A 24,125-nucleotide genomic window follows, 5' to 3' on the forward strand; every position below is an offset into this window, starting at 1 on the left:
TTTTAGCGTGTGACAGCTGCCAAACATAAAAACTGCCATAAATAGTAAATGAAACCCCCCGTTATCACCCCCTTAGGTAGGGAAAAATAATAAAATAAAAAAAAATGTATTTATTTCCATTTTTCCATTAGGGTTAGGGCTAGGGTTAGGGTTAGGGTTAGGGCTTGGGTTAGGGCTAGGGTTAGGGCTGAGATTAGGGTTAGGGGTGTGTTGGGGTTCGGGTTGGAGTTAGAATTGGGGGTTTCCACTGTTTGGGCACATCAGGGGCTCTCCAAATGCAACATTGCGTCTGATCTCAATTCCAGCCAATTCTGAGTTGAAAAAGTCATATGGTGCTCCTTCCCTTCCAAGCTCTGCCATGCGCCCAAACAGTGTTTACCCCCACATGTAGGGTATCAGCCTACTCAGGACAAATTGCAAAACAATTTTTGGGGTCCAATTTCTCCTGTTACCCTTAGGAAAATAAAAAATTGGGGGCAAAAATATCATTTTTGTTGAAAAAAATGATTTTTTTATTTTCACGTCCGAGCGCTATAAACTTCTGTGAAGCACTTGGGGGTTCAAAGTGCTCACCACACATCTAGATAAGTTCCGCGGGGGGGTCTAGTGTCCAAAATGGGTTCACTTGTGGGGAGTTTCAATAGTTTAGGTACATCAGGGGCTCTCCAAACGCACATGACACCCGCAGACCATTCCATCAAAGTCTGCATTCCAAAACGTCACTGCTTCCCTTCCGAGCCCCGACGTGTGTCCATACAGTAGTTTTCTCCCACATATGGGGTGTCAGCGTACTCAAGACAAATTGGACAACAACTTTTGGGGTTCAATTTCTCCTGTTACCCTTGGGAAAATAAAAAAATTGGGGACTAATTGATCATGTTTGTGGAAAAAATACGATTTTTTTATTTTCATGCCCTGGCATGATAAACTTCTGTGAAGCCCTTGGGGGTTCAAAGTGCTCACCTCACATCTAGATAAGTTCCTTAAGGGGTCTAGTTTTCAAAATGGGGTCATTTGTGGGGGGTTTCCACTGTTTAGGTACATTAGGGGCTCTCCAAGGGCAACATGACACCAGCAGAACATTCCATCAATGTCTGCATTCCAAAACGTCACTACTTCCCTTCCGAGCCCTGACGTGTGTCCATACAGTAGTTTTCTCCCACATATGGGGTGTCAGCGTACTCAGGACAAATTGGACAACAACTTTTGGGGTTCAATTTCTCCTGTTACCCTTGGGAAAATAAAAAAAAATGGTGACTAAAAGATCATGTTTGTGGAAAAAATACGAATTTTTTATTTTCACGCCCGGGCGTTATAAACTTCTGTGAAGCACTGGGGAGTTCAAAGTGCTCACCACACATCTAGATAAGTTCCTTGGGTGGTCTAGTTTACAAAATGGTGTCATTTGTGGGGGGTTTCCACTGTTTAGGTACATCAGGGGTTTTCCAATCGCGACATGGTGTCCGATCTCAATTCCAGCCAAAAACGTCAAATGGCGCTGCTTCCCTTCCGAGCTCTGCCATGCGCCCAAATAGTGGTTTACCCCCACATGTGGGGTATCAGCGTACTCAGGACAAATTGCACAATAACTTTTAGGGTGCTGTTACCCTTGGAAAAATAAGAATTGAGGGTGAAAAGATCATTTTTGTGGAAAAAATATGATTTTTTAATTGTACGGCTTTATGTTATAAACATTTGTGAAGCCCTTGGGGGTTCAAAGTTCTCACCACACATCTAGATAAGTTCCTTAGGGGGTCTAGTTTCCAAAATGATGTCATTTGTGGGGGGTTTCCACTGTTTTGGTACATCAGGGGTTTTCCAATCGCGACATGATGTCCGATCTCAATTCCAGCCAAAAACGTCAAATGGCGCTGCTTCCCTTCTGAGCTCTGCCATGCGCCCAAATAGTGGTTTACCCCCACATGTGGGGTATCAACATACTCAGGACAAATTGCACAATAACTTTTAGGGTCCTGTTACCCTTGGGAAAATAAAAATTGGGGTGAAAAGATCATTTTGTGGAAAAAATATGATTTTTTAATTGTACCGCTGTACGTTATAAACTTCTGTAAAGCCCTTGTGGGTTCAAAGTTCTCACCACATATCTAGATAAGTTCCTTGGGGGGTCTAGTTTCCAAAATGGGGTCACTTGTAGGGGGTTTCCACTGTTTAGGTACATCAGGGACTCTCCAAACGTGATATGGCGTCCGATCTGAATTCCAGCCAATTTTGCATTGAAAAAGTCAAACGGCGCTCCTTCCATTCTGAGCTCTGCCATGCGCCGAAACAGTCGTTCCCCCCCACAAATCAGGTATCAGCGTACTCAGGAGAAATTGCACAATAACTTTTGCAGTCCAATTTCTCCTGTTACCCTTGGTAAAATAAAAAAAATTGAACCTGAAGTATTTTTTTTGTGAAAAAAAGTTAGATGTTCATTTCTTTTTAAATATTCAAAAAAATTCCTGTGACGCACCTAATGGGTTAATAAACTTCTTGAATGTGGTTTTGAGCACCTTAAGGGGTGCAGTTTTTAGAATGGTGTCACTTTTGGGTATTTTCTATCATATAGACCCCTCAAAGTGGCTTCAAATGTGATGTGGTCCTAAAAATAAAATGGTGTTGTAAAAATGAGAAATCGCTGGTCAACTTTTAACCCTTATAACTTCCTAACAAAAAAAATGTTGGTTCCAAAATTGTGCTGATGTAAAGTAAACATGTGGGAAATGTTAGTTATCAAGTTTTTTGTGTGCCGTATCTCTGTGATTTAAGGGCATAAAAATTCAAAGTTGGAAAATTGCGAAATTTTCAAAATTTTTGCCAAATTTCCGTTTTTTTCACAAATAAACGCAAGTTATTTGAATGAAATTTTACCACTAACATGAAGTACAATATGTCACGAGAAAACAATGTCAGAATCACCGGGATCCATGGAAGCGTTCCAGAGTTATGACCTCATAAAGGGACAGTGGTCAGAATTGTAAAAATTGGCCCGGTCATGAACGTGCAAACCACCCTTGGGGGTGAAGGGGTTAATGCTGCTTCTTTTTTTCTTTTTCTAGATAGATAGATAGGCCGTTAGTGCGGTTTAGTTTTTATTCTCTATATTTGCAGCTCTGCTGCATTTTCTCTATAATAGAGCTTAGCAAATCTAATACTGGGATTTGGGGCAATGTTACAGTTGTGTCTGGTGCGGATCTAATCTGTGATCTAACAAGGCCTGAGGCAGAGGTGACCTATAAATGACGGCTGGGCCATTCTAGGTAATAATTACCTGAACAGAGGCTCATTATTAGTACACGTGCTGATGATGATGACGTGTCTTGGTCACATGACGCATTGCAGGTCGATCATTATCGGTCGTATTTTAGCGAGAGTAGTCAGAATGTCTCTGTTCAGGGCTCATACTCACACGCGAGACACACTGACGAGTCTCGCACGTCAATACCCGGCACTGCCGCCGGCACTCGGATCGGAGCGTTCAGCTGCATAGAAATACATGAAACTGAACGCTCCAATCTGAGTGCGGTGCAGGGTGTTGACTTGCGAGACTCGTCAGAGTGTCTCGCATGTGAGTATGAGCCCTTAGTGTGAACGTGGCCTATCTGTATTTTACCTCAGTATTTGTAAGCCAAAGCCATTACCTCAGATTTTTCCTCTCCTGGTTTTGGCTTACAAACACTGATGTGGAATGCTGACCGTGGTCTTCTGCTGGCAGTAGGCATCCCCATAGCTGATGGCACAAAGCCTCGCTGCAGGTGCCAATAAAGTCCACAAACGGAAAGATATGGGGATTTCATAGGAAAACACCGAAGGGCAGGATGTTCTTCTGTCTCTGGGGATCACAGATCATGGCCTTCCCCTATAAATCATCCCGCAACGCAAATGGACTCCAGGATATCTGGAACTGTCTCAAGTTTCGCGGCTGACGATTGGCAGCAGCGTTCTGTAAAACTGGCTGTACAGAGTCACAAACCATGTAGGCTTTGATTGGCCGACACTTCTGTCGATTCTCGCTCCCCAAGAACCAATAGTCTGAGAGATGAGCCCACTGCATACGGTGCAGGTGCCGGCGGTGTTCTACAGCCGGCGCCCACGTGTACCCGCCATGATGGCGGCAGCAGTGTAATCTTGTAGATGCCGCTGTTAGTTGTGGCTGAGTCATTTCGGAGGCTGGAAATGAGGGAACATTTCCCTTCCAACCACATTAGTGGAGGCGCGGCTCCGACAGCAGGGTCCTACCGCCGGAGGCACGGCTTCGACAGGGGGGTCCCACCGGAGGCGCGGCTCCGACAGCGGGGTCCTACCGCCGGAGGCGCGGCTTCGACAGGGGGGTCCCACCGGAGGCGCGGCTCCGACAGCGGGGTCCTACCGCCGGAGGCGCGGCTTCGACAGGGGGGTCCCACTGGAGGCGCGGCTCCGACAGCGGGGTCCTACCGCCGGAGGCGCGGCTTCGACAGGGGGGTCCCACCGGAGGCGCGGCTCCGACTGCGGGGTCCTACCGCCGGAGGCGCGGCTTCGACAGGGGGGTCCTACCGCCGGAGGCGCGGCTCCGACAGCGGGGTCCCACGGAGGCACCTGCCACGTCTGCACACCTGACACTGGCCTGTGGCTCAGCGATTACCGTACTCTGCACAATTACAGGGTGGGAGCAAGTGATCGCAGGATCATGTCCCCAAGAAGGAAAAATGGAAATATTTTTGAAAAATAGTAAATAAGATCTAAAATATAAAAAAAAACCTGTCCAAAGCTGTAAGGAGAAGAGGGGCCTCTGGGACTCATCTGTGGAAGGGGCGCCTGCAGAGCGGCCGTCGGAACCACAGCTGAGTCCTGAGATCAGGGACTGAGGGGCTGGAGGTATGTGCGCATGTGCAGAGCAACCTGCGCTCTGAGCGGAGGGAGCAGAGACTAGTGAGGGACAGAGCAGCCACATCTGTATGTTGTGGGCGGGGCATGGCGATGGGCGTGACCGCACGGCCCCGCCTTCTCATAGTTACTTTTCAGTCACAAAACAGAGAGGCGGGGACTTGGTGTTGTAGAGCCGCCCACCAGCCAATCAGCACCGCGGGGAGGGCGGAGCTTCTCGTGACGTTGTCAGAGTCGCAGAGCGGTGGGAGCCGCGACATCTGCGCCCGTGTGTTGTTGGCAGACAGTGTGCACGGCGCTGCGCGATGTGCCGGAGCCGGGCGGCCGGGAGCTCGGCCCCGCTGGTGTCCGCCGCCACGCTATGGGACTGATCGGCAGGATGTCGGGCTCCGCGCTGCAGTTCCTCGCCTCTCACGGCCGCCAGACCCTGGGCCGCTGGATGCACGGCCGGGAGGACGGTCTGCTCGCCGGCTCCGAGCTGGGAGAAGATGTGCGGCCGCTCGTGCACGCTGCCCCGCCACACGAGGGCGGCGGGGCGGGGGATCCGTGGAGCTGCCCGGGGATGTGCTGGTGCCGGAGCCTGGTGCTGCTGTGCGCGGTGAGCGCCGTGTGCTGCGCCTCCCTGGCGCTGGCCCGCCACTACCTGAAGGACCTGCTGCTGTGGGTGGAGAGCCTGGACAGCCTGGTCGGGGTGCTGCTCTTCATCGTCGGCTTCATCCTGGTGTCGCTGCCCTGCGTCTGGGGCTACATCGTGCTCAACGTGGCGGCCGGCTACCTGTACGGCCTGGTGCTGGGGATCGGGCTGGTCATAGTCGGCGTGCTCATCGGCACCTTCATCGCCCACCTCGTCTGCAAGAAGCTGCTCACCCACTGGGTGCTGGCGAAGATCGAGAGCAGCCAGCGGCTGGGAGCCGTCATCAGGGTGGTGGAGGGCGGCAGCGGGCTCAAAGTCGTGGCCCTGGCCCGGCTCACCCCCATCCCCTTCGGCCTCCAGAATGCAGTGTTCTCGGTAAGTGGTGGAACTACAACTCCCAGCAGTGCTGGCTGGGTGACGGGGCTTTCACATCATCTGCTGCTGGAGACCACAACTAAAGGAATAACTTTCTGGTAGATTTCCCCTCCGGAACGCTGGTCCTGGGGGACGGTGGGGACATTGTCTATGGCGCTGGTCCTGGGGGACGGTGGGGACATTGTCTATGGCGCTGGTCCTGGGGGACGGAGGGGACATTGTCTATGGCGCTGGGCCTGGGGGACGGTGGGGACATTGTCTATGGCGCTGGGCCTGGGGGACGGAGGGGACGTTGTCCATGGCGCTGGGCCTGGGGGACGGAGGGGACGTTGTCCATGGCGCTGGGCCCGGGGGACGGAGGGGACGTTGTCCATGGCGCTGGGCCCGGGGGACGGAGGGGACGTTGTCCATGGCGCTGGTCCCGGGGGACGGAGGGGACGTTGTCCATGGCGCTGGTCCCGGGGGACGGAGGGGACGTTGTCCATGGCGCTGGTCCCGGGGGACGGAGGGGACGTTGTCCATGGCGCTGGTCCCGGGGGACGGAGGGGACGTTGTCCATGGCGCTGGTCCCGGGGGACGGAGGGGACGTTGTCCATGGCGCTGGTCCCGGGGGACGGAGGGGACGTTGTCCATGGCGCTGGTCTTGGGGGACATTGTCCATGGCCGGCCCATGTCCTCACACATCTGTGTATGGAGGGAATGGGAGACAGAGGTCTGAACGCTGGGACCCCCCCATCACTAGAATGGCTGGGATAATACAGTGACCCCATAGACTTTATACAGGGCGGCACCTTTCACTACTGATCCATTCCCACCTGCAGTGTAGTGGGCTCTTGACCCCGGATCACTAGAGTGGGGGTCTCCCTGCATGATCAGGATTACACAGTGGTGATGCCACCCTGCGCCTCTTACCGGTGACCCTACATAGACTATAGAGAGCAGCTCCTGCCCCAGCAATGCACTTCCACCTGCAGTGAGTGGGCATAGGCGTCTCAGGACCCTCAATGACTAGAGTGGGGGTCTCTCTCATGATCAGGATTACACAGTGGTGATGCGTCTGATGCCGCCCAGCGCCTGTTACCAGTGAGCCCATAGAGCGGCAACTGTCACCACTGATCCAACCTAGTCTGCAATGTAGGGGGCTCAGGACCCCCATCCTTGTGATCGTGGAGGGATCAGGGAAGGTGATGAGTAGCCTCTGTGTGTAACCCATTAATCTTGAATGGTGGTCTATCTAAGACATCTTAGGGGAGGGCTTTCTGCTCCGAGCCTTCCGCCATGAGGCCCCGTTTCTGTGATCGGCGCCGTTGATCAGACTCCTCATTCAGTGGAGATGTGATGATAACCCGCGATATTTATCAGCCGATATGGAACCAGAACACGGGTTTTACCAAGCAAATGAGAGCTCTGCTTTCCCCGTTGACATCGCTGTGATGGGCTGATTCCTGTCCCTTTAGTGCACAGTGAAAATGTTTACAACTTTCTTCCTTAAACTGAGTTCACCCGAGTTTCTTTGGGAGCAGAACTCTCCCTATTCACCTCTGTGGGGTCCGCTCTGCTGCTCGCTGGATACGTTTATAACAGTTTTTCATCTTCTAAAAGTGTAGTGGAATCTTCTCCAAACCAGGCAGTGTCCGAGCAGAAGCTTCCTGGGAGTAAAAACTCTTCCAAAACTGCGTCAGGAAAAGAGTACACCCCCCCCCCATAAAAAAGCATTATCTCCTGTGGTCAATTCCACTTAAAAAGCCTGAAACCTCTCAGTGTGAACAAGACTTACAGTGCGCACCGGGTGCATGTAGGCTCCCAGGATATTAGATCGTAGGACGGTGAAGTCTGGGATGATAACACTCCAAATCCGCAGGTGGGTTATCTGGGATATGTCTAGCTGTAATGAGCGGTCAGCCTGTGGATCTGCGCTGTATCTGTGACCGGCTCTGGGGATACACAGCAGATTAGGCGCGGTGCTAAGCTGGTCATGGATCCGGTGTGTGGCGGGTCAGTGATCCCTCCTTCCACGTTATTTTCTGATTGTAGATGTAAGAGGCCGGGTTTACTCCACACTGCATCCCTAATGAAGGGTCTGCAGCTCACTGAGGGTGTGTGCACACGCTGCGGATTCTGCTGCGGTTCCGCAGCGAATTTGGCCGCTGCGGATCCGCAGCAGTTTTTGCTGCGGTGTACAGTACCATAATATCCTATGGATATTAAAAACCGCAGTGCAGACGGTGCAGATTTTTCCGCGCGGTTTTCCTGCGGTTTCTAAACCGCAGAAAGAATTGACATGTCAATTCTTTCTGCGGATTCCGCTGCGGTTTGCCATCTCCTCCATTGTGCAGATGAAAAACCGCAGTTCTTTTGACCTGCAGATTTATCTGCGGATTTTACAAAATCCACGCGGCCAAATCCGCAGCGGGTGCACATACCCTGACATTACTGCAACATATAAGCCTTGTGTGAAGTCAAGTGAACCTGTTTTTTATTTTTCTATAAAACCAAGGTAAAAGTAAATTGTCAAAAAAAAAAAAACAGAAAAAGACTGTCTACCATTGTTCCTGGAACTGTCCTCATTTTCATACTCTTCACTTAAGTGGGTTTTTAACAGCATTCTGCCAGCACTATAGATGCTGGAACTTCCCTTTCGCTCACTTGCGTAAAAGCAGAACTCTGTTGGGCCGGGATCACACTACCATGTGTTATGTGAGAAACTCGCACGAGTCTCTCGCATCAACACCCGGCGCTGCTGCCGGCACTTGGGACTGGAGTTGCGGCTGCATAGAAATACATGCAGCCGCAGCTCCGGTCCTGAATTCCCGCAGCAGCGCCGGGTGTTGATGAGAGAGACTCGTGCGAGTTTCTCACATAACACATGGTAGTGTGATCCCGGCCTTAAGTAGAGAGACTAAAGACCAACCACAACTTCCATCAATCCTCTGCATTTTTGCTACTATAGACAGATCACACTTGACAACTGGCAGTGGAGGGCAGGATAGACAGAGACCCCTAGTGGCCAACACTTTTTTTTTTTTTTTGAGTGGTGAAGAGGAGAAATAAAACATAATCTACAAATCCCTCTATTACAGGTTGTCTATTGCATCAACCAATGAGACTGATGTGTCTGACAGTCCAGTGACCACTGCAATCTATTACTAGTGATGAGGATGCCATCTTCTGTTTTTCCCTTCCTTCTTTCCTCCTGTTCTCTGTGCACAATGTTCTGTTTCTTACATCTATTTTTAGTCCCTTTTTTGCATCTTTTTTGCCCAGATCTTAGCGATCCCCCAGCTACCTGTCTAGGGCTCCTCAGGTGTCTACCGCGCGGCGCTGCTCATTCTGACAGCGGTGATTCATCAGACTCGGGGAGAATACGGCTGCTCCACATTCCGGGCGTCTGGCTGCGCCCCAGAGCTGCAGACCCATGAAGGCAGATGTTTCAGAAGATTATCTTAGCAGCTGGGGAGTTTTTTGTTTTTTTTTTTTTTTTTTTTTTTAAAAAACCCATAGGAATTAAATTTTTAGGCAATTTTGTATTTATGATGATTCAATTTATTACAGAATAACTCCAGTAATGTCAGTCAATCCAAAAAGTTAATAGCCTGAATATTCGAAACTGCACTGAACATTTATTTTTTATCCCCATCGCTTAAGTGGCGCTTCTAATCTAAGGTCCCTGCCCCTAGTCTTGCATTTCCCCTGTCGCCGTCCTCACCTCTTTACGGAGTTGCTCCGGTCCTGCGGCGCCATCTCGTGGCCGCAGCTTCTGATTGGCCGGATGTCAGAAGTTGCATCAAAAGCTCTCGGTGTAAGTCTATAGGAGCCAGGACAAGTCCTTCATAGACTTGCATTGAAAAGTGACCTCCGGCTCGCCCAGCAAAAAAAACGCAATGATAAACCGCAAGTAACCTAATATAAATGGTACAGAAAATCTGCAGTGTCAAACTCAGCGTAAGCTCATCGTGGGAATGTGCAATTTTTTTTTTTTTTGCAGCCAAAACCTCCTCTTTTGGCAGTAATGGCACCGCATTCAAAACTTTTGGCGTTTTTTGCAGCGGTTTTTAGAGCGGATTACTTGTGTTCTTTGACTACAGCACATGTTTACTGGTTAGTTTATTCACCAAAAAACTCTGCAAAAAAACATTTGATGTGGGTTTTTTTTTTTTTTTTGCAGCCTTTTCACTGAAAGAAATGGCATGCTGCAGGTTCCAAGAACCAGTGAAAACACAGGACCGCATTAATCAGACAAGTGCTATCATTTTGACGTATAGCACGTGTCCCCGTGTTATTCTATGGGACCGTACGCCTGTCTGATTTTTTTTTTTTTTTTTTTTTTTTCCTTGGTCTGAGCCGGTCAGTGGAAATAATCGCTGCATGTCTCAGATTGATTCAATATTCGTATTGCTCTCAGCCATGCAAGTCAAGGAGTACGAAGAAACAGCTGCACTTGACTCAGAAGAGCAAATGTTGTTCCTATCTTTAAAAAGGGAAAGAAGGTGGACACAGGCAACTATAGGCCGGTGAGTCTGACTTCTATACCAGGAAAGATCTTTGAACAAATTATTAAACCTGTATGTCAATACCTGGATAAGAATGAAGTGATTAAACAGAGTCAGCATGGGTTTGTAACTAATAAGTCATGTCAGTCAGACTAACTTAATTTCCTTCTATGACAGAATCACTGATTGGGTGGATCAGGGAAATGCTGTAGATATAGTATATCTTGACTTCAACAAAACATTTGACAAAGTCTCTCGTACAATCCTTATTGAAAAAATGACTTGGTATGGAATGGACAAGGCAACTGTTAGGTGGATTCATAACTGGCTTAGTGATCAGACCCAAAGAGTGGTCGTAAATGGCTGCACATCCAGTTGGGAGAATGTCTCAAGTGGGGTACCACAGGGCTCTGTCCTGGGCCCTGTATTGTTCAACATCTTTATCAATGATTTAGATGAAGGAATTGAGGGTAAACTGATTAAATTTGCTGATGACACAAAGCTAGGAAGGATAGCTAATACTAGAGAAGAGAGAGAGAAGATTCAAAAAGATATAAATAAACTGGAGCAGTGGGCAGCAACTAACAGAATGGTTTTTAACAGGGAAAAATGCAAAGTACTACATCTGGGCAATAAAAATGAAAAAAGCATATACAGAATGGGAGGAATAGGGCTAAGCAACAGCACATGTGAAAAAGACTTGGGTATACTAATAGATCACAGACTGAATATGAGTCAACAGTGTGATGCAGCTGCAAAAAAGGCAAATGCAATTCTAGGATGTATTAACAGAAGCATACAGTCTAGATCACGTGAAGTCATTATCGCCCTCTACTCCTCTTTGGTCAGACCTCATCTGGAATACTGTGTCCAGGTTTGGGCGCCACATTTTAAAAAAGACATCAACAAACTGGAGCAAGTTCAGAAAAGAGCGACGAGAATGGTGACCGGTCTGCAAACCCTGTCTTATGAGGAAAAGTTGCAGGATTTGGGAATGTTTAGTTTGCAAAAGAGAAGACTGAGAGGAGACTTAATAACTGTCTACAAATATCTCAAGGGCTGTCACATTGTAGAAGGATCATCTTTATTCTCATTTGCACAAGGAAAGATTAGAAGCAATGGGAGGAGACACAGATTAGATATTAGAAAAAACTTTTTGACAGAGTGATCAATGAGTGGAACAGGCTGCCACGAGAGGTGGTGAGTTCTTCAATAGAAGTCTTCAAACAGAAGCTAGACAGACATCTGTCTGGGATAATTTAGCAAAGCCTTCTTTGAGCAGGGGGTTGGACCAGATGGCCCAGGAGGTCCCTTCCAACTCTATGATTCAGATGACACCCGAGTGCAGTCAGATTTCCACGGACTCGTCGCCATATGGAGACAGAGGATATGGAGACTTTTTTTTTTCCATCTTCTCATCTGAGAAAATTGGATCACATCTAATACAACTCTGATCATAGCGAGATTTACATAATCGGCCAGTTCTCTCGGGTGAGAGAACATACACTAAATGAAAAAATGTAAGTTTTCCATCTCGATTTGTTTTATTTTCATCTCTTTTAAAGTGAGACTAATAATGAAGCCGCTCAAAACGTACAAAAATACATTTCTGCCACCGCCTCCCAGACACTGCTCAGAGGTGACTGGTTTCCTTCGCTGTATATCTCCCATTTAACAAGGTCTCACAGGTTCTTCCTAGCCTTTACATCAGCTGAGGAAGAGGCCCGATCATTATTCTTTCCTCTTTAAGTCCTTTACTGGCAGCTGAGCGGTGGAGACTTCATTGCTGTGATGGAGCCCTGTCCTGAATAATAATCATGGTTTTCTTTAAAGATGCTGACTTTTTCTGAACTACTGCTTGAAGAAAGTGTCTCGTACAAAGTGGCTGCAGGTTCAGGACTTGATTTGAGTCCATCTTCAAAGGTCCTACTAGCTCATCTGTAATAATACAGCCCACCTCCACCTTGCTGGCTTCCGAATAGAAGTGGAGGTCTGTGCCCCTTACTGATCCAGGTACAGGTCCACCATTCTGGTCCATCAAGAGTCCCTCTCATCAGACCATAAAACCATTGCAAAACCTGTCTTCTGCTATTTCTTGGCTCAGTCTTGATGTTTCCCCTTCTGCGTCATCTCAGTGGAGGGCAGGTTTCTGCCTTCCATACCTCGGCCGTGTCTGAGCTTGAACGCCTTGTACTTCTGGCCTCCAGGGGGATTACAGTTCTGGGATATGACAACACTGGAGGATAATGGCTTGCACGGTGGCTCAGTGGTTCGAATCCCACCAAGAACAACATCTGCAAGGAGTTTGTATGTTCTTCCCGTGTTAGCGTGGGTTTCCTCCGGGTCCTCCGGTTTCCTCCCACATTCCAAAGACATACTGATAGGGAATTTAGATTGTGAGCCCCATCGGGGACAGTGATGATAATGTGTGCAAACTGTAAAGCGCTGCAGAATGTTAGCGCTATATAAAAATAAAGATTATTATTTATGGCTTCCTGGCCACTTTGGCTGTTAATCAGTGTCTTCATTTCTCAACACGTTTGTTACCCAGTTGAGTACAACAAAACCTGATGGTTCTGTGACCGCGTCCCAATATCTTAGACTTGGTGCTTAGTGCTGCACCCCCCCCATTACCCAAATACACGTCACCTGATTTGTTTCATCCAGTAAGCATTCACGTTCTTACAGCGCGGCGTGGGAAAATCTGCATAAACCTGATATGGTGAAAATACCTATATATATATATATATATATATATATATATATATATATATATATATTGCACATCAGGGGTGGACATATCATTGGTGCAGCCACACAGGGGCCCTAGAGGGAAGGGGCCCGTTTCTACCTCCCAAGCAGGTGGCTTTGGGTATTCGGATGATCACAGGGCCATGTACTGTTCTTGCACAGGGCCCTGTGTGCCCGTGCTGCAGATACACGGCCTCCATTATTTGTGCAAGTCATCGTATGGTCTGGAACTGACTGTGATCATCAATAATACCAATTTTTTTACATTGTAGCTTTTTATTTTTTTTTTTATTGTTGTGAAAACATAAATGTGGAATGTCTCCAAAATAGGGGTGAATCCGACATGTCCGATTTGGACAATGATTGCATTCCCCATAAAGTCACAACTCTGAAGAATCTCTTCTTTTAACCCTGTATTGTGCAGTTCCTCTGTTATTCCTTAGGTTTAAATTGACAATTGAGTGTCTCCTTTCCCCTTGTCAAAGTCTGTGCGTCCCTACATACTCTGATATTGTCAGCACTAATTGGACGGAGACAGTGTACAGGGACACATCCTGACTGGTAACGCCCAGTTGTCAATATACTGATACAAACGAACATTTCGAAGAGGAGTAATAATAAAAGAACCTTTAAAATGAAGGGATCTGAGAAAAGATGGTCAAGTAACCGAAGGTTATCGTCCATCTAAGGACTGGGTCACACAGTCAGTACTTTACCTCAGTATTTGTAAGCCAAAACCAGAAGAGGAACAGAAGAAAAGTGTAATAGGAACTCGTCACCATTTATCACCCAGTCCTGGTGCGGGCTTACAAATACTGAGGTAAAATACTGAGCAAATACTGATAGTGTGAACGTGGCCTTACACATGTACTACACAAGTCATGTTGTGGCCTGTCCATGAATCCGTAGAACGTTTTCCTCATGTCCCTGGTATGAAGTTATAACATTCGCTTGTTATGCGATGTGTATGTAGCCCGTAGGCTTTTTGTCAGCAGGAATATTAGACATTTTTCTGTCATGAAAAGCTCCTCGTATTTCCAGCTTGCTATGATTTTGGGCTGTAGCTAACCACCTCTACTTCATCAGCTTCATATAGTATAAATGGTAGTCGCCGACCGGGGGCCTGGGCAACCACAGGCCTTGTGGTGGTCACTGGGTTGTGTAATTTACAGCAATACATTTATTAAGTGTCTAGAAGGAAAACTGGCTTTGTTGCCCATAGCAACCTATCACAACGCAGCTTTCATTTCATAAACTGATCTGGTAAAATGAAAGCTGCGTTGTGATTGGATGCATTGGGTAGCGAAGACCGTTTTTCCTTTTTGGTCACTCATGATAAATCTGCCCCAAATTGAATGTCCACATGGACTGGAGGAAAATGGCATGTTTGTAGTGGATGTTACACCTGTGAATTGAAAGAGGGTGCAATATGTGGTAGATATTAACAGAAAAGAGAGTTCATAGCTAATGAAAGCTCCAATAAAATGGGCCACGGGACCCCTCATTCTCATAGTGGCCCAGCAATTTGAAGCATACCGGGGAGCTTTTCCCGGCATATGTAGCAAACATAAGGTCTGACACTTTTTAAGGCCTCATCAATTGCTCTTTTTATTAAAGGGGTTGTCCAGGTTTGGGATGAAAGTCTGCACTTTCTCCATGCTTTACAGACTTGTGAATCCTCACAGCGTGTGCACCGCACACTGTCAGGATTCTCTTGTACCAGCGGCATGAGCAGGCTCGTTGCATATTTGCGGTCATGTGCCGACTAGACGTGCGCAGCCTTTCTCAATTCCCTTTTGTTGAGCACGTCTATTCTGAATGTGGCCGGAAGTATGCAAAATCCCATTCTTCGGGTCGTGTGAATCCTGACAGCGCGCTGTGTGCGCACATTGGGAGGATTCACAAGTCCACAGTCACAGCACTTTCATCCCAAACTTTGACGTATTCATTTTCTTTTCTTTGTCTTGCGTTGTATTGTAGACTTTTAATTTTTCATGCTAAATTCTGTAAAATGTCACACACAAACAATAATCCCCTTTTTTACTCTTCGCCACGACAGCACCCACTGGAGGTATCGGATCCGCCCATTTGGAACAGGAAACCCTACAGGAAAGATAAAAGGGGCGGTCCGCCTTTCCTCCTCAGTTTTGGTTTCCTGTTCCAAATGGAGCAGGATCTTACCCGGGCCATGCATCCGCCTGTGCGGTCTCCTCGGGAACGGCAGGGGCTGCGGTCCGGAAGCAGCGTCGGGGGAGATTCCGTTTGACGGCTCCCCCCTCGTCTGGTGGCATAGTAGTAATGACCGGGTCCGGGGAGGGCCGCCCGGTCTTACCAGGGAGCGGGCCGGGCCGGTCCGGCATCCGGGGGATCCCCCCCCCCAATCGGTGGGGATATAGCGTGGAGGTGAGGCCATGAGCGTGCGAGCCGCGCGTGTGAGTAGCGGTGGCGCGGAAGCCGTCCGGCACCCGACGCTCCTATACCCCGGAAGTAATGGTTGAACTTCCGGGGTAGGATGGCGATGACGCGGCGCATGCGCCCTGTGACAGGGCGACTTCCGGGGGCACGACAAGAAGAAAGATAAAACAGTGCTGCAGCGCTGCATCGTTGGAACCATGTCGTCCCCCGCAGAGTCGCAAACCCCAGCAGGGGATTCAGCTGGGGGCAACTCCACCAGGGACCGCAGCGCCAGGACAGAGACTGCCCGCAGGAGCGAGGCAGCAGAAACCCGATCCAGACCGTCTCAGCCATCCGACCCGGTATTAAGCTTCACTGGGTGAGTGTGCAAAGTATATACTCTACCTATTAAGCTAACCTCCTCCCTCCCCCCCCCTCTCTTTACCTTTGACCTCTCACTTCAGTCAAAGAAAAAAGAAAAAACTAAACATAAAGAATGCGCATTATGTTCAGATCCTCTCCCTGACTCCTACCCCAAAAAACTCTGCAAACAATGCATGAAAGAGACCAGGCAGGGGTCGACGATATCTTCCAAAGATATCCGAGCCATAATTAGGGAGGAAATACAAGCCATCAACCGCGCCAGCACTCCCGCAGAGTCCAGTCATAAGAAACAGGTCACTGTTAGTTCAGAGTCAGAGGAAGAACAGGAGTTAAACTCAGGCTCCGCATCCACGTCCTCATCGTCATCCTCGGAGATGGAAGGACGCGCATGTTTTCCACTGGACAGCGTAGATAACCTTGTAAAAGCGGTTAGAAATACTATGGGATGTGAAGAAGAAAGGGGAGCCCAAACCGCGCAGGACATTATGTTTGCGGGATTGGCAGAGAAAAAGAGGAGATCATTTCCGGTGTTACCGGCAATTAAGGACCTCATCAAAAGAGAGTGGGAGAAACACGACCAGAGGGGTTTTCTCCCATCAGCTTCAAAACGGAAATACCCGTTCACTGATGAAGATCTATTAAAGTGGACTAAAGTACCAAAGGTGGATGCCGTCATATCCTCCACTTCCAAACAGACCTCGATCCCGGTCGAGGACGCAGGATTGTTAGCAGACCCATTAGACCGAAAAGCTGAATATTCGCTCAAAAGGTCCTGGGAATCCACCAGCGGGGTATTCAAACCCGCAATAGCCAGCACATGTACTGCTAGATCAATGCTGGTATGGCTAGATCAATTAGACCAGCAGATTGAGCAAAGAGTGTCAAGGGAGAAACTGCGTGCAGCCATCCCGTTAAGAGGTGCAGCTGCCTTTATGGCAGACGCTTCAGCGGACACCCTAAGACTGGCAGCGAGGTCGGCAGCCCTGGTGAATAACGCCAGATGCGCGCTGTGGATAAAGAGCTGGAAAGGGGATGCACAATCAAAATCCAAAATTAGTGCAACCCCATGCGAGGGTGAGTTCCTCTTTGGAAAAAGCCTTAGACGAAATTCTCGCCAAGGCAAAAGAAAGGAAAAAGGCCTTCAGTGATTCTCCCATTCCGTTTTATAGGAAAACCTTTAAAAGACGGCCATTCGGGAGAAGAAGGCAATCGGACAGAACAAACAGATGGGCCACGAAAGACGAAAAGCAGAAGGGTACCATCTTCAGAGGGCCAACATATAGGAGAGATAAAAATTAAGAGTTTAGACCCACCAGTTGGGGGTAGATTAAAATTTTTTTTTACCAAGTGGGAACAAATTACGTTAAACCCATGGATTTTGAACATAATCAAGGAAGGAATAAAGATTGAATTCCTTCGGATCCCCTATGAGTTCTTTGTTATAACTCGCCTTAATTCCTCACTTCAGCAAAAGGCTCTCGAAGACGAGATTCGAGTCCTACTAGCTAAAAAAGTTTTAGTTGACGTCCCTGAGGAACAACAGGGTAGAGGCTTTTACTCTCCCCTGTTTTTGGTGCCTAAACCAGACAGTACGTTTAGAACCATTATTAATTTAAAGAAGCTAAATTCATTTATAAAAAATTATAATTTCAAAATGGAATCAATTAGATCCACTATAAAGCTTCTTTTCCCAAATTGCGTAATGGCAGGGATTGATTTAAAAGATGCTTATTATCATCTCCCTATACACAACAGATTCCAGAAATACCTAAGAGTCGCAGTGGAAGTCGAGGGAAGGATTCGTCATTTCCAATACGCGGCAATGCCCTTCGGGCTTTCCACGGCACCAAGAATATTTACCAAGGTGATGGCAGAAGTGATGGCCTACCTTCGCCAAAAAGACACACTAATTGTGCCATATCTAGACGACTTCCTAATAATTGGGAATTCAGTCAAACAATGTACTGAACGCGTAACTGACGCAATCTCCTCTTTTCAGAGCCTTGGCTGGATCATCAATATCCAAAAGTCCAGACTCGATCCGCAATCTCTCCAGACATTTCTAGGATTTCAACTAGATTCCTTGACCCAGAGATGTCTACTACCTCAGGTAAAAATCACCCTCACAAAACAAAAAATACAAGCAGCTATAGATAAACCACGTGTATCCTTGAGAGAAGCAATGTCACTATTAGGATCACTAAATTCTTGCACCCCGGCAGTCCGGTGGGCCCAGTACCATGTCCGTACGCTACAACACCAGATCCTCCAAGAGGATAAGCGACATAGTGGTCATTTGCAGAGCAAAATAACCCTGTCACAAGAAGTCTTGACTTCCCTAGAGTGGTGGTTAGACGATAACCATTTATGTTCAGGAGTTCCATGGGTTATAGTTCCATCCTGTATCGTAACCACCGATGCCAGTCCCCAGGGCTGGGGAGCCCACATGGAGAATGGGTTTCGTCAGGGAAGGTGGAATAAAGAGGAATGCGATTACTCATCTAATTTAAAAGAACTGACTGCAGTGTTCTATGCTCTATACAACTTCCTTCCGCAGCTCCAACAGAAGCATGTAAGGATCCTGTCGGACAACACCACCACAGTGGCATATATAAACAGACAAGGAGGAACTCGATCAGAGACTCTGATGTCTTCAGCGGCAAGAATTTTAAACTTAGCAGAAAACTATTTTTTGTCCCTCTCGGCCCTTCATATCAGAGGCGAGAGCAATCAAAAGGCAGACTTCCTAAGCCGACACACTCTACGACAAGGAGAGTGGTGCCTCAATCGGAAGGTCTTCAGGGACATAGTAGCCTCATGGGGACAACCCGAGGTGGACCTTTTCGCCACAAAGGAGAACAGGCAGATAAAAACATTTGCCTCCCTATCTCCGTCAGATCACCCAGACATACTGGACGCCTTTCTAGCTCCATGGAATTTCAACCTGGCGTATGCGTTCCCTCCATTGATCCTCCTACCTCAAGTAATTCGGAAGATCAGAGACGACAAAGCAAGAATAATCTTAATAGCACCGTTCTGGCCAAAAAGACCGTGGTTTTCGTGGCTGCAGATTATGTCAATAACAGATCCTTGGATCCTTCCGACTGCCAATCTACTCTCCCAAGGCCCCTTTTTCCACCCTCAAGTGCTCAGCTTGCACTTGACGGCGTGGAATTTGAGAGGCAGTTATTGAGGACAAGAGGATTCTCGGAGTCCTTAATTACTACACTACTACAAAGTAGAAAACAGTCCACAACCCAAATTTACACTAGAATATGGAAAAAATTTCTTCAATTCCATACAGTACCTCATACAGCAGAAGTTCCGATAATCCCAATCTTGGAATTTCTGCAGAAGGGGAAAGACTTGGGCTTAGCAGTAAATACACTGAGAGTACAAATATCGGCATTAGGAGCACTATATGGCCATAATATAGCAGGCAACAAGTGGATAACTCGTTTCATTACAGCATGTGAACGAATAGCTCCAATCCACATACCCTCCGTCCCTACATGGGATCTAAATCTGGTCTTAGACGCCCTAACGGTAGACCCCTTTGAGCCGATCGACACAATACCCTTCAAATACTTAGCACTTAAAATGGCCCTCTTAGTATCACTGACCTCAGCTAGAAGAGTGGGTGATATCCAGGCCTTGTCAATAGATCCACCTTTTTTCCAAGAATACCAAGACAGATTGGTATTAAAACCAGACCCTGCCTACCTTCCAAAAGTGGCAACAAAATACCATAGATCTCAGGAGATACTCCTCCCAACCTTTTATAAAAATCCCTCTACTCCGGAAGAGCAGAAGTTCCATACTCTGGACGTCAAAAGAACTGTCCTAAAATGTATTGAGAGGTCCAACAGTTGGAGGCAGAGTAGGGCCCTATTTGTTTCATTTCAGGGCTGTAAGAAGGGGTATGGAGTCACGAAGAGCACCATTTCCCGGTGGATCAGAGAGGCCATTCGTTTAGTCTACTCCGCAAAAAACGAAGATCCTCCAGGGAACATCAGGGCGCATTCCACCAGGGCAATGGCAACCTCTTGGGCGGAAAAGGGAGATGTTCCGATTGAAACTATATGTAAGGCGGCAGTTTGGTCATCCCCTTCTACCTTCTATAACCACTACAGACTTGATCTTTCATCAACCTCTGACTTAAGCTTTGGCAGGACTATCCTTGGCACGGTGGTCCCACCCAGGTGATGGTCTCTGGAATCTCTCCAGTGGGTGCTGTCGTGGCGAAGAGTAAAAAGCCGGATTACTTACCGGTAATGCTCTTTTAATGAGTCCACGACAGCACCCGTTCACTTCCCCCCCTAAGGATATCAATAGTTAAAGTATATTAACCAAATAATGGATAAGAAAGATGTTAAAATAAGAGAACATTGCCTAATCCTTGGCGGTCCTTCTGGTACTCTGAAACGAAAAACTGAGGAGGAAAGGCGGACCGCCCCTTTTATCTTTCCTGTAGGGTTTCCTGTTCCAAATGGGCGGATCCGATACCTCCAGTGGGTGCTGTCGTGGACTCATTAAAAGAGCATTACCGGTAAGTAATCCGGCTTATTTTTGTGTTCAATTTTTATTTACAATTTTTTTTTTTTTTTTTAAAAAGCAAAAGGTCCCACAGTGCAGCCTTTGCTGGTGTCAGGGGTTTAGAATGTTGTATTCGTTCACAGAAGCAGTGACGTGTTAGCGCCGGCAGTTCAAAGGTTGCAATTAGTAATGAATGAAAAAAGTTATATAGTGACTGATCCATTTCTGTGGCCTCTGCTGTTTATATAGGAATTATAGGTGTTGGGGTGTGTGTCCACGTGGCGGATTGCATCAGGATTTGCTGCGGATTGAACGCTGCATACGGCCGCAGGGGTTAATCCACAGCGTCCAGATGTTACAGCATAGTGGAGGGGATTTTATGAAATGACACACCCGCTAAACCGGACATGCGGCGCGTCTTTCTAGACCGCAGCATGTCTGTTTACCTTGCGGAGACGCTCCGTCCAAAGCGCACACAATGCTCTACATGGAAACATACCCTTACAGGATAATCTATTCTAAATCAAAAGCTTAGGGGATGTGCGTCTGCCAGGCGCCTGTCGGAGGTCTGTCACCCATTAAAACCAAGGATGGGCGTGATAGATTTTAACATGGTCAATCCTTTCCTCCGATACGAGAGAGAAGTTCTGCTCGTCCTGTGGAAATCGACAGTTTTGGCGACCTTCATCTTATATGTATGGGAATATATAGTGTCATTTGTGGGAGTATAGATGTGAGTGATGGTATGGGATGGATCCAATGTGGATGTTCTTTCCAGATTTGCTAGCGGAGAACTCACTGCATATCACAGTACCAGCAAAGTGGTCTCAAGTTTTAACCAGTCTTACCCACACGCTGATCAAAAAAAAAAATCCAAACGGAAATGAATTTGAGTGAGCTGCAAGTTTTTTGCATAATTTCCACATTGAGTTCAAAGAGGAATTTATGCTCCACAACCAACCGTAAAATCCAGAAATCCTGAAAAAGATGACACTTTCTGCAAAGTTTTGAAAAGTTCCATAGCTATGATGTATAAGACTGTAATTCATAAAAATCAATCGGAAATCCACACCGAAAACTTCTATTTATGAAAACTGTCAACAAGCTGCTCTTGACGGATCTTTACGTACAAGGGGGACTGTTTTGGTTAGCTTGGAAGCTCATTAAAGAATCACTTCTCCCCATCAAAGGTTTAATCCTCTTAATACATTGCAGTCATCATATTATATAGCACTGTGCACTTAGAATTGCTCATTTTGCCTTTCTACCCAATTAATTATATTTTCTCTACTTTATGTAGAAACAGGGAGACTCGTGTCCCTACATTTATCATTCCCCTCTTCACCTCCTGACCCAGCTGCTCCCACTCCCCCTGCTGGGGACTTCTGCAGCGACTTATGACTCGTACAAGGAAATTGACCTCCTGTTTATACATAGAGCTTAGAAGGAATCAGCTAGTCAGTTATTAATCATGTGATTTTGTAGACCTAATTGAAAAGAGAAGAATTATCTGGGTAGAAAGACAAAATGATCAATTGTAAGTAGACAGTGCTTTATAATATGATGACTGCAATATATTAAGAGGATAATAATTTTGTTGAGTGCTTCTTTAACACTGTCATTTATAATTGTATGGCAAATAGAACGGCATTTGGCAGCTGATTATTTTCAACACTAAAGAGCGTAAAGGCTAACTGAAAAATTAATGAAAATGATAATGCGGATAATGACCATAAGTAATGATAAACCCTGATTATCATAGTTACAGAGAATCTGTCATCAGTTTTTCGCCACCAACCGTAATCTGAGAGCAGCATAATGTAGAGGCATGCTTACTGAGACACATGTTGTAGTTTTGATAATCTCCTGCTGATAAAACAGTGATTTTTATCACTAAAGGACTAGTAACCAGGGCTGTGGAGTCTGTAAGCCAAACCTCAGACTCCTCAATTTCCCTGACTGACTCCACAGCACTGCCTCACTACTGAGCATGTACATACCCCGACTCCACAGCGCTGCCTCACTACTGAGCATGTACATACCCCGACTCCACAGCGCTGCCTCACTACTGAGCATGTACATACCCCGACTCCACAGCGCTGCCTCACTACTGAGCATGTACATACCCCGACTCCACAGTCCTGCCTCACTACTGAGCATGTACATTCCCCGACTCCACAGTGCTGCCTCACTACTGAGCATGTACATACCCCGACTCCACAGCCCTGCCTCACTACTGAACATGTACATACCCCGACTCCACAGCCCTGCCTCACTACTGAGCATGTACATTCCCCGACTCCACAGCCCTGCCTCACTACTGAGCATGTACATACCCCGACTCCACAGCGCTGCCTCACTACTGAGCATGTACATATCCCGACTCCACAGCGCTGCCTCACTACTGAACATGTACATTCCCCGACTCCACAGCCCTGCCTCACTACTGAGCATGTACATATCCCGACTCCACAGCCCTGCCTCACTACTGAGCATGTACATACCCCGGACTCTACAGCGCTGCCTCACTACTGAGCATGTACATACCCCGACTCCACAGTGCTGCCTCACTACTGAGCATGTACATACCCCGACTCCACAGTGCTGCCTCACTACTGAGCATGTACATACCCCGACTCCACAGCGCTGCCTCACTACTGAGCATGTACATACCCCGACTCCACAGCCCTGCATCACTACTGAGCATGTACATACCCCGACTCCACAGCGCTGCCTCACTACTGAGCATGTACATACCCCGACTCCACAGCGCTGCCTCACTACTGAGCATGTACATACCCCGACTCCACAGCCATGCCTCACTACTGAGCATGTACATACCCCAACTCCACAGCCCTGATCACTACTGGGTATGTACATACACCGACTCCACAGCGCTGCCTCACTACTGGGCATGTACATATCCCGGACTCCACAGCCCTGCCTCACTACTGAGCATGTACATATCCCGACTCCACAGCCCTGCCTCACTACTGAGCATGTACATATCCCGACTCCACAGCCCTGCCTCACTACTGAGCATGTACATACCCCGACTCCACAGCACTGATCACTACTGAGCATGTACATATCCCGACCCCACAGCGCTGCCTCACTACTGAGCATGTACCTACCCCGACTCCACAGCGCTGCCTCACTACTGAGCATGTACATACCCCGGACTCTACAGCGCTGCCTCACTACTGAGCATGTACATACCCCGACTCCACAGCGCTGCCTCACTACTGATCATGTACTTACCCCGACTCCACAGCGCTGCCTCACTACTGATCATGTACTTACCCCGACTCCACAGCGCTGCCTCACTACTGAGCATGTACATATCCCGGACTCCACAGCCCTGCCTCACTACTGAGCATGTACGTACCCTGACTCCACAGCCCTGCCTCACTACTGAGCATGTACATATCCCAGACTCTACAGCCCTGCCTCACTACTGAGCATGTACATACCCCGACTCCACAGTCCTGCCTCACTACTGATCATGTATATACCCCGACTCCACAGCGCTGCCTCACTACTGAGCATGTACATATCCCGGACTCCACAGCGCTGCCTCACTACTGAGCATGTACATATCCCGGACTCCACAGCGCTGCCTCACTACTGAGCATGTACATACCCCGACTCCACAGCCCTGCCTCACTACTGAGCATGTACATATCCCGACTCCACAG

At 47.7% G+C, this 24,125-nt stretch overlaps 1 protein-coding gene across 1 annotated transcript in view; it reads left to right on the forward strand.

Moving 5' to 3' along the window:
- The first annotated feature begins 5,049 nt into the window (after positions 1-5,049).
- TMEM64 (transmembrane protein 64) overlaps positions 5,050-24,125 on the forward strand; it is a 42,351-nt gene continuing 23,275 nt past the window's right edge. The window contains exon 1 of the mRNA XM_073550519.1: positions 5,050-5,872. Coding sequence (XP_073406620.1) covers positions 5,225-5,872 — 648 coding nt within the window. The 5' untranslated portion in view covers positions 5,050-5,224. The remainder of the gene's footprint in view (positions 5,873-24,125) is intronic.

This window comes from Dendrobates tinctorius, unplaced genomic scaffold (assembly GCF_039654945.1).
Source record: "Dendrobates tinctorius isolate UK_male_01 unplaced genomic scaffold, ASM3965494v1 ptg000165l, whole genome shotgun sequence".
Classification (NCBI taxonomy): Eukaryota; Metazoa; Chordata; class Amphibia; order Anura; family Dendrobatidae; genus Dendrobates; species Dendrobates tinctorius.